The sequence below is a fragment of the Triturus cristatus genome, chromosome 3_1 (genome assembly GCF_964204655.1).
Source record: "Triturus cristatus chromosome 3_1, aTriCri1.1, whole genome shotgun sequence".
Taxonomy (NCBI): domain Eukaryota; kingdom Metazoa; phylum Chordata; class Amphibia; order Caudata; family Salamandridae; genus Triturus; species Triturus cristatus.
The window spans coordinates 893,172,391-893,187,049 of record NC_140583.1 but is presented as its reverse complement, the minus strand read 5'-3'; the positions used below and the strand labels follow the sequence as shown (position 1 = coordinate 893,187,049).

Below are 14,659 nucleotides of genomic sequence, written 5' to 3'. Positions count from 1 at the left end.
GCAATGCATGACTGGTCTTTCTTGTAATGAGTTTTCTAATAAAGAAAACCTATTCCAAGATTGCCTCCAAGGAACATGCATGTATTGTGATTTATAGGCAGATGTTCGTCTTGACTCGTGATTTGTGAACACAAAGACTTTACAATCCGTGCATGAAGAGGCATAGACACGCATAGTGGCTTTTTTTAACCTACTTTTCTAATATTGCTGACATGAAAAAAGAGAAAAAGAAGCTCATTCAGAGCTTGAAAGAAACCAAGTGCGTCTGAAGCAGTTTGCAGAATCTGGGAGCTAGTAAAGCAAATAGTACTACTACTACTATTAATATTATTAACCAATGTATAACATGGGGAGAAGGATAAATAATGGGATAGGTGTAGCATGAGGGAGTGGGGACAGCTGTGTGAATTCAAAGAGAAGTGCACCCAAAGTGTTAAGTGAATGGGCCAGAGGCACGTTGCAGCTGCCAGGACTTCATATTAAAAGATAATGTAAAATAAAAAAGAAATATATAACACAGGGAGTGGAGAGGGGAGCATTTGGGGTGGAGGGAGCAAAAACAAAGTGAAAGGGAGGAGGTTGGATAAAGAGGAAAACAGAAAAGGGAAAGAAAGGGACAGAGAACAAGGAAATACATGAAGTTCCATGCTCAGAGTTAATGAAAAAGAGTACTCTCAAGAATACTAGGGAAGGATAGAACTTATCCGCTTATATCACTGTGAGGCTGAAATGCTCCAGGCCCTGACAAACACAGGGAAGGGGGAAGCTATCACATCAAGAGCAAACAACCATGATAAACAGCACAGCCATCCAATCATGAGCAAGGGGCTGACCTAAAGTCCCCTCTAAGGCCCTAATGACCAGTGACCCATAAACGGTTTGATATTTATTGCACCTGATAAAATACCAATTTAATTCATCAGGCACGATAAATATTCCCTGAATACAAGTTTTTAGGGAATAATATGGGGATTTTGGTGCTTAACGCACCAAAACCCTTCATTTATAATCAGATCTATTTACAACCTATCCCTTCTGGTGCATCTGTACTGACATAGAGACACAATTGGATAAGAGGCTGGAAGACAAAGGGCCAGATTTATTTCTTGGCAGACGGGTTACACCGTCACAACGGTGAAGGATATCCCACCCACTGAAATATAAATCTCATTACATCCTATTGTTACTATTGTGGCTGTTGTGATGGAGTAACCATTCCGCCAAGATATAATCAGGCCCAAAGTTTAGCTAAAGTATATTCGCCATAGTCAACAGGTTTTGGCTCTATTAGTCCGAGCTCTTGGCTTTGCCAATGCTTTTTGAAAATCACATGCATATTTTTTTACGGATCACTTTTTCAAGTTGAACACTTTTTTTTAATCAAAACTTAGGGATCTGGCTACCAAGGCTTTCAAGAACAGCAACTAAGCTCTGCTGCTTCACAATAAATGTAAACAGTGGATTTTTTCAGATTTTTTCGCCTTTGGTCATGTTCTAAAAATCTAATGATTTGAGGCAGTTTTAAAGGACAAGGCACCATTTATCATTTCCATCTCTGGGAGCTCCTCATCCATTATCCCCAAAGAAGCATCTGTGACTATGCCAGTTTGGGGGCTGCTCCAGGAGGTTGTCCCCTATAGTTGCTTCTGACTAAGGAGGAAAATAATCTGTTTCAGATCAGTGTCTGCTGATCAGTGTGAATACAAGAAATATGGATTCATTACGTTCAGAACCAGGTACTCTGGTCACTTACTGGCCAAGAGAACCCTCGAAGAAGGCATCAAAGTGGGATACTTTACAGAGTTGTTGGACAAAAGGTTTTTAGCTAGTTGTAGGCTTGCAGGAGGCACTGTAGAAGGTCATCACCTTGGTCCTTCTAAATAATGGTATTTTCTTCTACAGGCCTACATAATTATAGTTAACCATTCTAATCCTCCAGAGGCATAATCATTTATTTCAGTCTGCAGAAGTAAGTCTGTACATTCTGTTTCAGGTATTGTATTTTCACATTTAATCAGCAAATGCTGAAGTTTCTACAATGTTTATATCTTTATTTATTTACCTAGTATCAAAAACATTGAATTGCAGCCATGCATGAACTTTTTGTTACCTGGGTTTCTGACTATAGTATTGCCTCATGTGGATAACTGAGGAAGACAATATATGAGAGGGCGTAATCAAAATAAAATAATGCTCCTTGGTTTCCACTTTAAGTCCCTAGTTTGAGCGGTGGCTGAAAAAAAGATCATCAAAGGTTTAGTTGCTCATCAAAGCAAATCAGAAAATCGTGATTATTTTGTTAGTTCAGCTTCCACTGTTTGTCTACTCCTCCATGAATTCCCACTTACCAACTTCATCAATGTTATGCCTTCTACAGAATAGTCAACCCCTTTCTTTTTAGGTCTCTTTTTCATCACCTACTGGATGTGCCCAGCTTGAGGTGGAGCAGCATGAGGCACAATACTGATATGTTTGGAATTAGCAAATTATATATTTGAATTCACATAAAACAGGAGGGACACTGAATATTAAATCTTATCCTGGTTTGGACATTTCCAAGTAATGTTTTCTGTCAAATGCTTTATTATTCACAACCCCATTTATGAGTATGGTAATTAATAGTACATGAGAACTCTTTTATGTACTCTTTCATTACTTTGTGATTTGGCGCAGAATGTCCAGCTCTTTATTAGTAAACTTTCAAAGAGGACACAGTCATTTCTAGTGGCACTAATTGTGTATGAATATTTCCTGAATATTCACATTTTATACTCTTTTTAGGTGTTTTGGGACCAACTCAGAAGGACATCTAGTTGTACGTAAAAGACTACTGCAGGAGTACTACTAAAGGAGTATAAAAGGCCTTTATGAATGGGTTTCACAAAGCTTAGTTGGTGCATGCACCTGACATACCTCTGCATACAAAAATCATTTCCTCAATGAAGAAGAACTTTGAGAAAACAATGATTTTAGTGTATTAGAAAGACCTTGAGAAAAGTGAGATGCATATGTTATGTTGTTCATCTTCCTGAAAGTAAGGACACAGCGTAATTGTGTAATATAAATTGAGTAATAGTTAAATTTTCATTTACAACACTTAAAATTATAGAGCGGCAGTAAGAAGCACTATCTAAAAAATATAAAAATTAATATAAGAATGATAATAATCATAATAATAATAATTATTACTTATAAGTAGTAGTCGTACTAGTAGCAGTAATAGGAGAAGGAGTTGTATGAGTTGTATGGTCTCATCATATCACTCAATGCACATGGACGTAACAGAAGGTGGCCCAGTGAGTGTTTCATTAACACTGAGCTGCTTAGAATAGTTTTCAGCTCTTTGTTTATGAGTTTTGTTGTCTGCACTTCATTGAGTTAGGCCCTGATTTCAAGCGGGGCATTAAATTGTGATCCCTGTTTATGTAGGGATCAGAATTGTGATATTTGTGGATAGTACTAAGACGTTCAATTTTCCAGTGGTGAATTTCAACAGGTAAAATTGGACAAAATTTACCAGGTAAAAGAATGCAGTATGTTTTGTTGTGTGCAGAATTTGGTGCCTAAAATACCAAATTCTGAATGTAGTTCCTTCTTTCCGTACGCAAAATATTGGATTAGTTGTATTTAGTGTACCCCACAAATGCCATACCCTGTGTTGTTGGAAGTTATAGCATGCATCAAATACCTCAACCTTAAAATATATGCTACAGACAGTGCAGTTTAAATGAAAACAGGTGCATGGCATTTTAAACACCTTTGAACAGGTTCAGAATGTTATCATGGCACAGTACAATAATATTAACTTCATATTCATAGAAATAAAATTGTACATCAGAACACCACATCCATTTATAAATGTTAAGCACGTATCATTCCAACTTGAAATCCATTTTTTTTTCAAGATGATGGTACATAGAATATTGAACATGTACATACATGTGAATATTTTTAGCACTTAAAAGTTGTTTTTTTCACACAAGAATATGAAACAGAGTACTGAAATAGAGTGAAAAGGGCATATTAGCAAGTAAAGGGAGGCCCATCTACAGAACATCTTTAAAGGACAAACATTTGTTTTAGCAATCAGAAGACAGTGCTAGTGTATGGCAAACGTGTATATTGCTTTACAGTGCAGTTCAACAAATGAAGAACACTTTTACCTGGATAAAGACATCTTAATTGTGATCTCTATGAACACATATTTAATGCAGGACATGTTAATAAATCCATAATGATGTCATGTATATTGACAATTACTTACCACCTGAAGCAAGGCGAGATATCCAAATCCTACATTATCAAAATTCACTTTGACATTTTTCCATCGAGCTGATTTATTCTGGTGCATAAGGGCTTCACATTCAGTTTTATTGTTGACTTCATTTAATAGCATCATTTCACCCGTCGTGGTGTTCACACAGTGATAGTACTTGCCAGAAAACATGTTTACTCCCATGATACTGAAAATTAGCCAAAATATAAGACACACCAGAAGAACGTTCATAATGGATGGGATTGCTCCTACAAGGGCATTCACAACCACCTAATGCAAAAGATGGCAGAAAAGAAGTATATAAGAATAGAATCAATGAAAGTTATAACCATTCTTCAACATCAAAACTAGTTACACTAAATGTAGGTGGACAAAGTATCACAATCTACCCACTTAAAGAGTTGAAGCAAAGCACAGATGAAATGAAGGAGCACAAATAATGAGATGACTAAAATATCTAGATGGAAAATAAGACGAAGATGCAAAGGAAAAGGAAAAGAAAAAAGAAAAACCTGGTATATGTAGTCAGACTGTACAATGTGTGGACTATAAAAAAGAGATACCTGTTAATTTATAAATATAAATAAAAGCAATTGAAAAACTGTAGGGCACAATCTGCAAAGAATGGTTCATGACTGAGGATTGACTGATCAAAGATGGCTGCCAAGAAAAGAGAAAATACAGATGAATTCTTATGTTTGAGTTCAGCTAAAAGAATTAACACTTTTTTTAAATAACGTAATTAGACGTTACTGTTATGTTCATTGCTATCATCTTGCACATTGGAGCTACACAGGTTCACTACAGGAGCTCATTGAGCAAGAAATATTTCTCTATTATTCCCCTTCTCTGTCACGAATATAGCCTATTGTGTTTCATTTGGTGTGCTTCACAGTCATTTTTAAATCTCAGAATTTAAAATGTTGGTGCCGAGAAATCTCAAATTGATCAACTACTTTATGCTTTATAAGAAACTAAAAACCACCACAAAAAGTGACAATGCTAATGATCATTCATTCATCCTTTCATGTAAAAATCAAAAACCCTATCAATCTGATCTGAAAAATTATTTTTTATTGTATGCGCTTTTAGTTAATTTTGTTCATTTTGGATAGATTGTTATGAAAAAATATATATTTACTTTGGCATAAACCATTAAAAAAATATTTAAACATACACTGAGAACACAAGACAAATAAGCATAAAATTAAATGACCAAATATATTGTGAATATACAAACATATCCCATTACATTACAATAACATATACCACATATGTAGCTCAGGCTCTGAGCAGTATGTAACTTAATTGTGTTTTAACTCGTTTTGGAAGTAATACCCAAATGGTGTCCCTACTGTGATCACTTCATTTGTCATATACAAAAAAAGAACACAGATTTTTTGTTAGCACGAGTGGTATTGCATCCACATGAACACCTATTTGGTCAACAAAGAACTGTTGACGCGTTTCGAACCTACTTAGATTTCTTGACGGGTTCACCTCATGACACAGAACACTTGGAGAGCTGAGAATTAAAAATAAAAGAATTCTTCAGTTTCAATACTGAATACTAATCACATGTAATCCATCTCCACCCATACACCAACCAACCCAATTCATTTACCTTTGTCTCTTTGTGAAAACCTTCAATCTCCTCATTTTAATTCACTGTTCACCGTCCAGTGAAAGTTGCCACAAAAGGCAACACTAAAGCAATGTCAAAAAAGAATTGTTTAGGCTGGTATGTCATGTCATCTTCAGTAAAAGGAATAAAGTGTATACATTATAGTAAAGCTTACTTGTGTATAGAAAATCATGACTTCTGACTCGCCTTTCTTGTTGTGAACTCGATCATAAATTTTCAATCTGGTGAGGAAACCAAAAGAAGGAGTATTTTACATTTGTCATGCCTTTTTCTCCTATATAGACCTAGTGGCTTTAAAATTGTCCCTATGGCTGAAGGTAATTTACTGACAGCATGTTTAGGCACAAACAGAGTTTATGAAAATGAGCTACAAGTTGTGAAGCCCAGGAATGTCTGTTTGGCCAAGGGCGCTTTTGTGAGAGTTGCCGTCCAACTGCTGAACCCATGTCCAGCAATGCGCAACCATTATAAAAACGTTGCATAAAAATTAAGTTCTAATGCTCAGTTTTGACAACTGTTTATGATTCGTATTGCATGATACGTGTGTTTTGGAATTGCGGCAATGAATTTGCTCATGCGAGCAAGTTGAAGTTCACGTGTTTTCAAGATAAGTTGTATCACATCGTTCAAGGAGCAAATTTTGAAAACGATACTTTGTTGCCATATGCTGGTATAGTGCATTTTTAATAATACCGCAAGAAGCGGCTTTCAGTATCCTGAATGGAACAGCTAAAGTTGTTCAGATGTTAGTGCCTCGAAAGGAAATACAAGATAAACAAGTTTAGCTGCGCAAAAGCTATTTCGCGGAAAATTGCTTAGAGGCAACGTCTTGAATTTTGCTTGGCACTTACTTCTGTCTTGGTCCATGATAGTCTTGCTTTCAAATATTTCAGATTGCGAGTAAGATTTGGTACTGGGCGGCCTGTTTAAATCCAGGACAACTTCTGGGGTAAAGATTTTTTTGAAAAAATGCAGCTTTATTGATAGCAAAGAATGCTTCTGGCCTGTATCTCGAAGGCTAGAAAAAACTTTATTCAGAATCTTAGCAATACAAACATGAATGTTTATTTTATGTAAAATCGGATTACAAAGACTGGATCTGCAATAAATGGTAAAGATGGAACAATGAGTGTGAGGAAGGAGTGGGTTTTGGGTACAGCAGCTTTATTTATAGCCATTATCTATTCTGTTTTCCTGTTTGTTTCAGTGCAAAGAATGCTTCTGGCATATGTATCATGAAGACTGGAGAAACAAAAAAAACTATTTTTTTTAAAAAAATGTGAATGTTTATTTTCTGCAAAATCAGGTCACCCAGACTAGATCCACAATAAATGGTGAAGATGGAACAATGCATGTGGGGATGAGTGGGTTTGAAGGGAAACGATGCCTCAGACTGTACAAGAGTATGGAATTTAATTTCTGCTTATGATTTTTACGCGTAGCTCCAGAATCTCTTGGAGATGGGAATCGATTTGGATTGCTGATATGTATTTTGAAACCCTGTGGCAGAGAAGCCCAATCAGCTATATGTGTTTGAAAAATGCGCCATCTCATCGTGAATGATTAAAGTTAATTCAAAAAGGGGCATGTGCTCAATACTTGAATGGCATGTGTATAACAATTGATTATTGTTGAAGTATTAAGGGATATTAGGAACCTAAACTATTAGTCATGTTATGGTTGACAAATAATGAAAATTGTGTTATGATGTCCTTTTTATGCTAAAAGCCATTAGGGCCATCGGTGTTTGAGTTTGAAGTCGGTGACAATCTACTCCCAGAAGATATTTTGCAGAGAAAAGTGATAAAGCTTGTTGTCCTCATTACTTTAGGTCAATCAACTGAGTCGTTTATCTCCGTATCGCTTGGTGAGGCTCACAAGTTTTGTAATTCTGTAAGTTCATTAAGGCCATTAATTGCAGTATTGAATTTAACAATAAGGAACGCCTCTCGCTGGCTCAGTTTGCGGTCCAAATTGCCTCCTCTGTCATTGGATTCAATGGATGAAGTTACTTTCTATTTAACATCAGCTTCTGTGTGGTTGCTGTCCATCCAATGGGTAACCAGAGGTGCTGTTACATTCAGTTTGCGGAAGTCAAGATTTATGTTGAGAAATACATTGGCGTATTTCTTGGTTGGTTCTCCCAATATAAAGTTTGTTACATTGGCAAAATATTCCGTAGACAACATTTTTAGTTTTGCAATTTGTGAATGTATCATATTTCAAGTTCTTTGACTCAAATGAAAACAAATTGCCTTCTATTGTCTGGTTGCAGCAGGCACATGTCCCACACTCATTTTTGGAGATGAGTGCTGCACGGATTAGTTGATTGCCCAAACTTTTCTCTTTTTTAAATGCAAAAAGGGGTTTCTTAAAAGAATTGTCCCATTTGGTAATCAAATGTCAGTTTTGAGTAATGATTTTTTTGAATTGATTGGATTTTGTAAGTTTAATTTTATTTCAATTTTGATATAGACCTCAACTAGGGTCAACAAATACACAAACATATATATCTATTGTTTTTATCATGGTACCCGTAGCATCAGATTTCAGCATTTATAATGTAAACATATTGTCATCATGGTTTTTAAAACAGCTTTAAGGAAAAATTTGTTTAAGAATTATACAACTAATAACAGATACATTTGTCCAGTGGTAATTTTTCAGAGTTTAGTTAGATTTTATGAAAAAGTGGCATTGTATCTGAGCTTTAAATGTTTATAATTTTAAAACATTATCATCTTAGACTTTAAAACAACTTAAAAAAAACTCTTTAAAAATGTATACAGTTGATAACAGACTAATTGATCCAGTGGTCATTTACAAAGTTTAATTAAACTTTGTGTAGGCGAGAGGTTATATCTAATGCTAACAGGCCTTAAATATCTCCGCCGGGCTTCAACTAGGGTTGGTATCAGGGCACACAGATAATACATAAATTATATCCTCCCTTATACAAGTTGCAGAGCCCTGTTGTGTTTTCAGAGTTATTCCACATTGCTATGTGAACTTTCAGAGGGCAGATTTCCAACCTCAGTAAAAGAATACAGCACCGAATACAGATCATTATATGATCTAATCAAAGAGTAGTATATTTCTCAGGGGATTTATAGTCTATGGTTTTGGCGTATTCTGCATAGTGTTTTAAATGGAGACAGTGTTCTATGTCCAGATCAAAGCTTAATCTTGTGGTCAGATTCTTTAAAAAGAGCTTTAAAAGTGCCAGTGTCCAAGTTTCTAAAAGTGTTACTGTGCAGTGAGACAGGTTAAAAGCTGTATTAAGATTTATATTAAAAGTGTACCGTGATGATTAACCCTGAAAGCTTCCAGTTTTAAAATGTGACTTAAAGAACCAGAGTCAGCATGCAAAAGATGATATGCCCATCTTAATATTTTCAAGATAGCTCTTGCATATATACTAGCCAAGGAGAGTTTGAGGTGTAATACTTGGGCCGGAACAGCTTGGCTTACTATTGCCAATTTCCGCAGAAAATTTCCTTCTCCTGTTTTTACAAATTGCCACATTTTTATATGTGTATACTCTAGACCATACTTTAGAATGGAAGTGATTTTCATACAATAAATCTCTAAAAAAGGTTGGAAGTGTCTGTTTCCGGAGGAGGAGTATAGCCTCAACAGTGCTCCTACGTGGGCATCTGCCTTTCGACCTATATGATGTAGGTGAGAGGAGTTCTGTAAAGTTTGGGTAAAAATCCAACCTAAATAAGTGTATTCTTCAACGTTCTCTAGTGGTTGTCTCCCCAATGTCCAATAGAAAGGTCGGTATCGCTTTTTTCCTCTAAAAGGTAAAATTTGGGTTCTCGAGATGTCTGGGACTAAAAAGTTGTTTTCTGCATAGGCACTCAGTGCGTTTAAGTTTCTTTGAAGTCCTATTGGTGTAAGATCTAATATTACAATGTCGACAGCGTACATTAAAATGTATATGTCAGTCAGTGCTAATTTCAGAGGAACATTTTTTACTTGGGTGAAGTACTCTGGTAGGTCGCTTAAATAAAGAGAGAATAACAAGGGGGCAAGGAGACAGCCTTGTTTAAGGCCATTTGACGTGGAAATTGGTCTAGTTAAACCCTTTTCTCCCCCCATTTGGACTCTGCACCAGGTTTTTGTATGGAGGGATACATTTATTGTAAGTACATTTTGTGGGTTCCCTAGCCTCACCATTTTTTTCCAGAATGTTAGCCTGTCCACCCTATCAAAAGATGTGGTAAAATCAATAAAAGCACAGTATACAATTTGTAAATTTGACACGACATATTTGTAAAATAGCGATATTGTCTGTTACTGAGTACTTTGGGCAGAATCCTGCCTGGGACATAGGGATTGCTCCACTGGAAAAGGCCCAGTCCTTAAGATGGTCCAGGACACAGGCTGCAAAGACCTTTCCATTTGCGTCGAGTAGGGAAATTTGTCGATAGTTCTTTGGGTCTATTCTAAGGCCTTTTTTTGAGATAGGGACCACAATACTCCCCCGCCATGATTTTGGGATATCGCCTGTTGCAGAACAGTGGAGAAATAGGGGGGATAAAAATGTGCTCCACTCATCCGGATTTTCTTGAAGAGCCTTAATCGGGATCTTTTCTTGTCCCATTACTGCTGTAGATCTTGTGGCCTTTATAAAGTGAGCTATTTGTTTAGTTGTTGAGGCTACTGTGACAGCATTTAACTGATCTTTCCCTTGAACCTGCTGATTCCATTTTTCCGCCTTCTGTGGGTTTAGTTTACACAAATTATGGATATATTTTTCCCAGGCCGATGCTGACACTGGGAGTGCTTGTATTGTTTTCCTGATACCCATTTGTTTGGCAGCTAGGCTCCAAAATACTTTACTGTTTTTACTTTTTACTGCCTATTGAATGTCTATCCAGTTTTTATCATCTTCCTCTCGCTGTTTTCCATGTCGTAATTTTTTCAGCTTTTTTATTTCTTCCTGTGTTATCCCCGAGTAGTGTAGAAATTGCGATCTAAATTTTACCGATTCGTGATCTTTGTTCATTCTTTTAGAGTGGCTCCTTCTCTTTTCATGCCTGTTTGAGTGTTTCCGAAGAGATACGATGATCAAGGACACTGTTTTTTCATAATTCATTATTGGGTTTACTTCTTTACTGAACGGGTCTGAAAGCATAGCAGAGATTACGTGGTTCATTCTCTCAATTGCTTTAGAGTTCCAGATGATTCTACAGTTTTTATAATCTACATTAGCATGACCATTCAGAGAACCCAATGACCATGGGGTAGTAAATTGCAGTGTGAGTTCTAATTTCAGAAACAAAGGTGGTGATCGCTTTCATGTATATCCTGTACGTTCAGTGATTGCACTTTCTGGAAAAAGTCCATGCTACAGATTACATAGTCTATGATGGATAGACTGTTAATACCCGATTTGGTATAGGCGGCCGGGATGTCCCCTTCTACTCTGCCATTTAAAATTACTCCATTCATTGCGGTAACATGAGAGAGTAGTAATTTCCCTCGTTTATTAGCTTTTATCTCTATTGGGAATAGTGGCTTCCGAAATAAACAGGCTTCCTCTTTCTCACATTTTCACTCTTTATCCAGTAAAGTATTAGAGATTTTCCCATTTAAGTCTCCAACAATTAATACCGGTGGGTAGCCTTTATGGGCCATTGCTGTTTCAATCTTCTCAAATATTTTTGCTTGCAGACAGTCATTGCGGGGTCCCGGCAGTATGTAAACATTCAAAATTAGCAAATCCTGGATGGTATTCAAACTTTTGTTTTGATGCTTAATCTTAATGCACTGAGCATTTCGGAGTTGCAAGTCAATGATTTCTAGGTCCCAATAGATTTCTTCTTTTAGGAGATGTGCAAGGCCTCCTTTTGCATGACCCCTTTTTGTGGCATCAGCTGCGATGTCAAACACAAAGTAGTTTTTTTGAGTGAAAGTGTCTACGGACCAAGTTTCTTCTGATATGAGAATTGATTTTTCTAGGATATGAACTAACTTTTCTTGGTTTACCCCAGCAATGTTCCAGGAGATAATTGTTAAACTTCTGCTAAAACGGAAGTGTTAATGTGTTTCCCTGTTTATTGCTGTTCAAATTTTCAGAGATCCAAGACCAGGAGTTTTCTTTTAGTTGCAGCTCAATTTTTGGAGGAGCCTGGGTCCAGATTCGTCGCTCGCTTTTGCTGATCGATATTATTAAGGGACCTTCTGATAATCTCATTTGAGTTTTTGGAGACTAATTTGCGTGGTCATGCTGGGAGTAGATCATATTCTCATCGTTATCTTTTAACCTGTCATAGTGTGTAGTCTTTACTTTGACTTCAGTCACATCAAAACCATTTTTATGAAGGATGTCTCTCTCTTTCAAAAAGATAGATGGAATAACGTTGGGTCAAAACTCCACATTTGCCACCGTTAGATTCGATTTTTTCGGGAACGGTACAAATTTTCTTTCTAGTGTGATGAGTGTGAGAAGTTGAGGAAACTTATGAAGTAAGTTTAATATTCTCCTGAGATTTAGAGGATTTATGTCACAGGGGAATAGGTCTAATAATTCCAAAGTACAAGAGACAGTTTGGTCTCCCTTTCTCCCCTGAATATATTTTGTCCTGGCATTCCTTTGTCTGTTGTGCTGAAAAATTTGGCGCCAGTGGGTTTATTTTTTCCCATGTTTTGGGTTGTCTCTAAATTTTTTATGATTGGTTCATTGCTCTGAGTTATTTATTCTGGTGTTTGTGGAAATTTTACTTTCCTAGTCGATCGTCTCGAGATTTTTCGTTTTGCTCTCTTTTTGCTTTTCTTCCCCTTTATGATGTACCTCTTGTTCTTTGGCTTTAACGTAAGTTTTGATTCTTCCATTATTGGGGGATTTATAGAGACGTGTTCCTGATTTTTTTGTATTTGAGGTAGCATTCCTTGCTGATTCTTCTGTTTAAGAATGGGAAACAAAGGTATCATGGGTTGAGGGGTGCTTTCTACCTTGATTTCCTCAAATAATTTGCATAGAGTGTAAACTTCATCATTTATGAGCTTATTTTTCACTTTTGTTTAGGTGAATCCCTCTCTTTGTTTTGCCTTTTGCGTTTTTATTGTGAGATGGTCAAAGGATGGTGTATTTCGGCAATCTTCTTCCCGAGCCGCAGATATTCCTGGACCACTTAGTATAGTTTTGGAATTTTGCTTAATTTGTTTTTTTCCTTTTTTGTCCACTAGATATTGTAAAACTCCAGTTTGTGTTTCAAGAATCATGTCCGAGTGTTCTAAGTTCTTTTTAAGGAGGGCCAATATAGATTCCAGAATTCTCTGTAGTGAGAAGAAGGTGTTAGACATAAGTTCTCGCCTGTTGGGAGATTGGAGATACGTTGAAGAATGGGAGCTCTGGTAATTGTGAGCAGTTTTCCATGTAAACTGTGGCATTAGCTGGAGTACTGTTGAGTGGTTGTGGTGTCTCTTTAGTTACTGTAGGAGACAGTTGATGTAGACCTAGTGAAAAGTTTATATCCGGTAAAGAAAAGTCAGTTTCTAGGATTGCAGGAGGAACCTCCAGTGCTATGTTTGGTTTTTGATGGGGTTGTTCCTGATCCTCCTCATTGTCTGCATCTTTTTTTGTAGTCCGTTGACTGTTTGCTTTCTTGTTTGATTGCCAATTGCTGGCCATTGCTAGCCATTGATTGCGCTTGAGCACAGTCCCTTTCCTTTGCCTCAGATATTACTTCCTGTGGCATTCCTTGCTCTACTGGGGCTGTTTGATCATCAATCCTACAGATGGCAGTGAAAAATGTTGTTATATCTGCTGTTCCTGGGACCGCTCCAATGCTTTGCGTATACTCTTTCGCCTAGACTGGCCCAGTCTTTTCATATGTACTGTTGTAAGCCATGAAAGTCGATTGATGGAATGAGCAAAAGGCTCGCCTGATTAGTTAAGTGATACTCTTGCCCGCAATCTCGGTTTCTTGCTCTGCTCCCAGCTTCTACAGCAACAATTTCGCTGTTTTCCTGCTCAAGGGTAGGTTAGCGCATGCTTAACGCGTGTTTTTCTGGAGGCCAGGCAGCCCTGGAAACTATAGATGACGGCCTTAAGAACAGTTTCCTCTGTATTATCACCCACCAATTTCCAGATGTCGTGAGTAGCTGCAGTTCTGACCTTGCTAGCTTCGTGGATTGTTGGGGCCTTGCAGCCACTTACTACCCCTTCGATAGCAACGAGGTCTTGCTGCAATGGTAGCAGGTTCCTATGCGTTTAGCGCAGATCTTTAGGTGAGAGGTTGTCTTCCTCGACTGCGCCTTGCAGCTGTGTGCCAAGCGAGTAAAGGCACTCCTAGGTAGACAACAGGCTGCACCTGGATGAAGCCGGACCACCTCCTTGGTCTCCGGGGGCAAACTATCAACAAGATTCGGCTGCGGCTCATACACTCGCGGCACTCGCAATAAGAAAATATTGGAGAGTAGCTTTCATTACTAAAGCCAAATTATTTTAAGTTTGGCAAAGACTTTTACTATCAAGTCATAGGAACCGCGATGGTTTGCCCATTCGCCCCAGAATTTGCCATACTGTACATGGCTAAATTCAAAGAAAGATTAGTCTTTAATAACAATCCATTACTTCAGGGTGGGTGAGAAATACAGACAATATATTCTTTGTATGGACAGGCACAAAGGATACACTTACGCAATTTTGCAGGTGGCTCAATGATCGCACACCAGACATCAAATTAAGTGTCCATCATAATGACAACCATATTACATTATTGGAT

The 14,659-nt window shown here is 37.4% G+C and overlaps 1 protein-coding gene across 6 annotated transcripts in view; it reads right to left on the bottom strand.

Moving 5' to 3' along the window:
* The window catches only part of LOC146861244 (sodium channel protein type 2 subunit alpha-like), a 905,823-nt gene that overhangs the window by 195,675 nt on the left and 695,489 nt on the right, over window positions 1–14,659 (bottom strand). For all 6 annotated transcript variants that reach the window (XM_085645403.1, XM_085645408.1, XM_085645407.1 and 3 more), the window contains exon 22: window positions 4,265–4,546. In XM_085645403.1, the coding sequence (XP_085501529.1) occupies window positions 4,265–4,546 (282 nt within the window). The remainder of the gene's footprint in view (window positions 1–4,264; window positions 4,547–14,659) is intronic.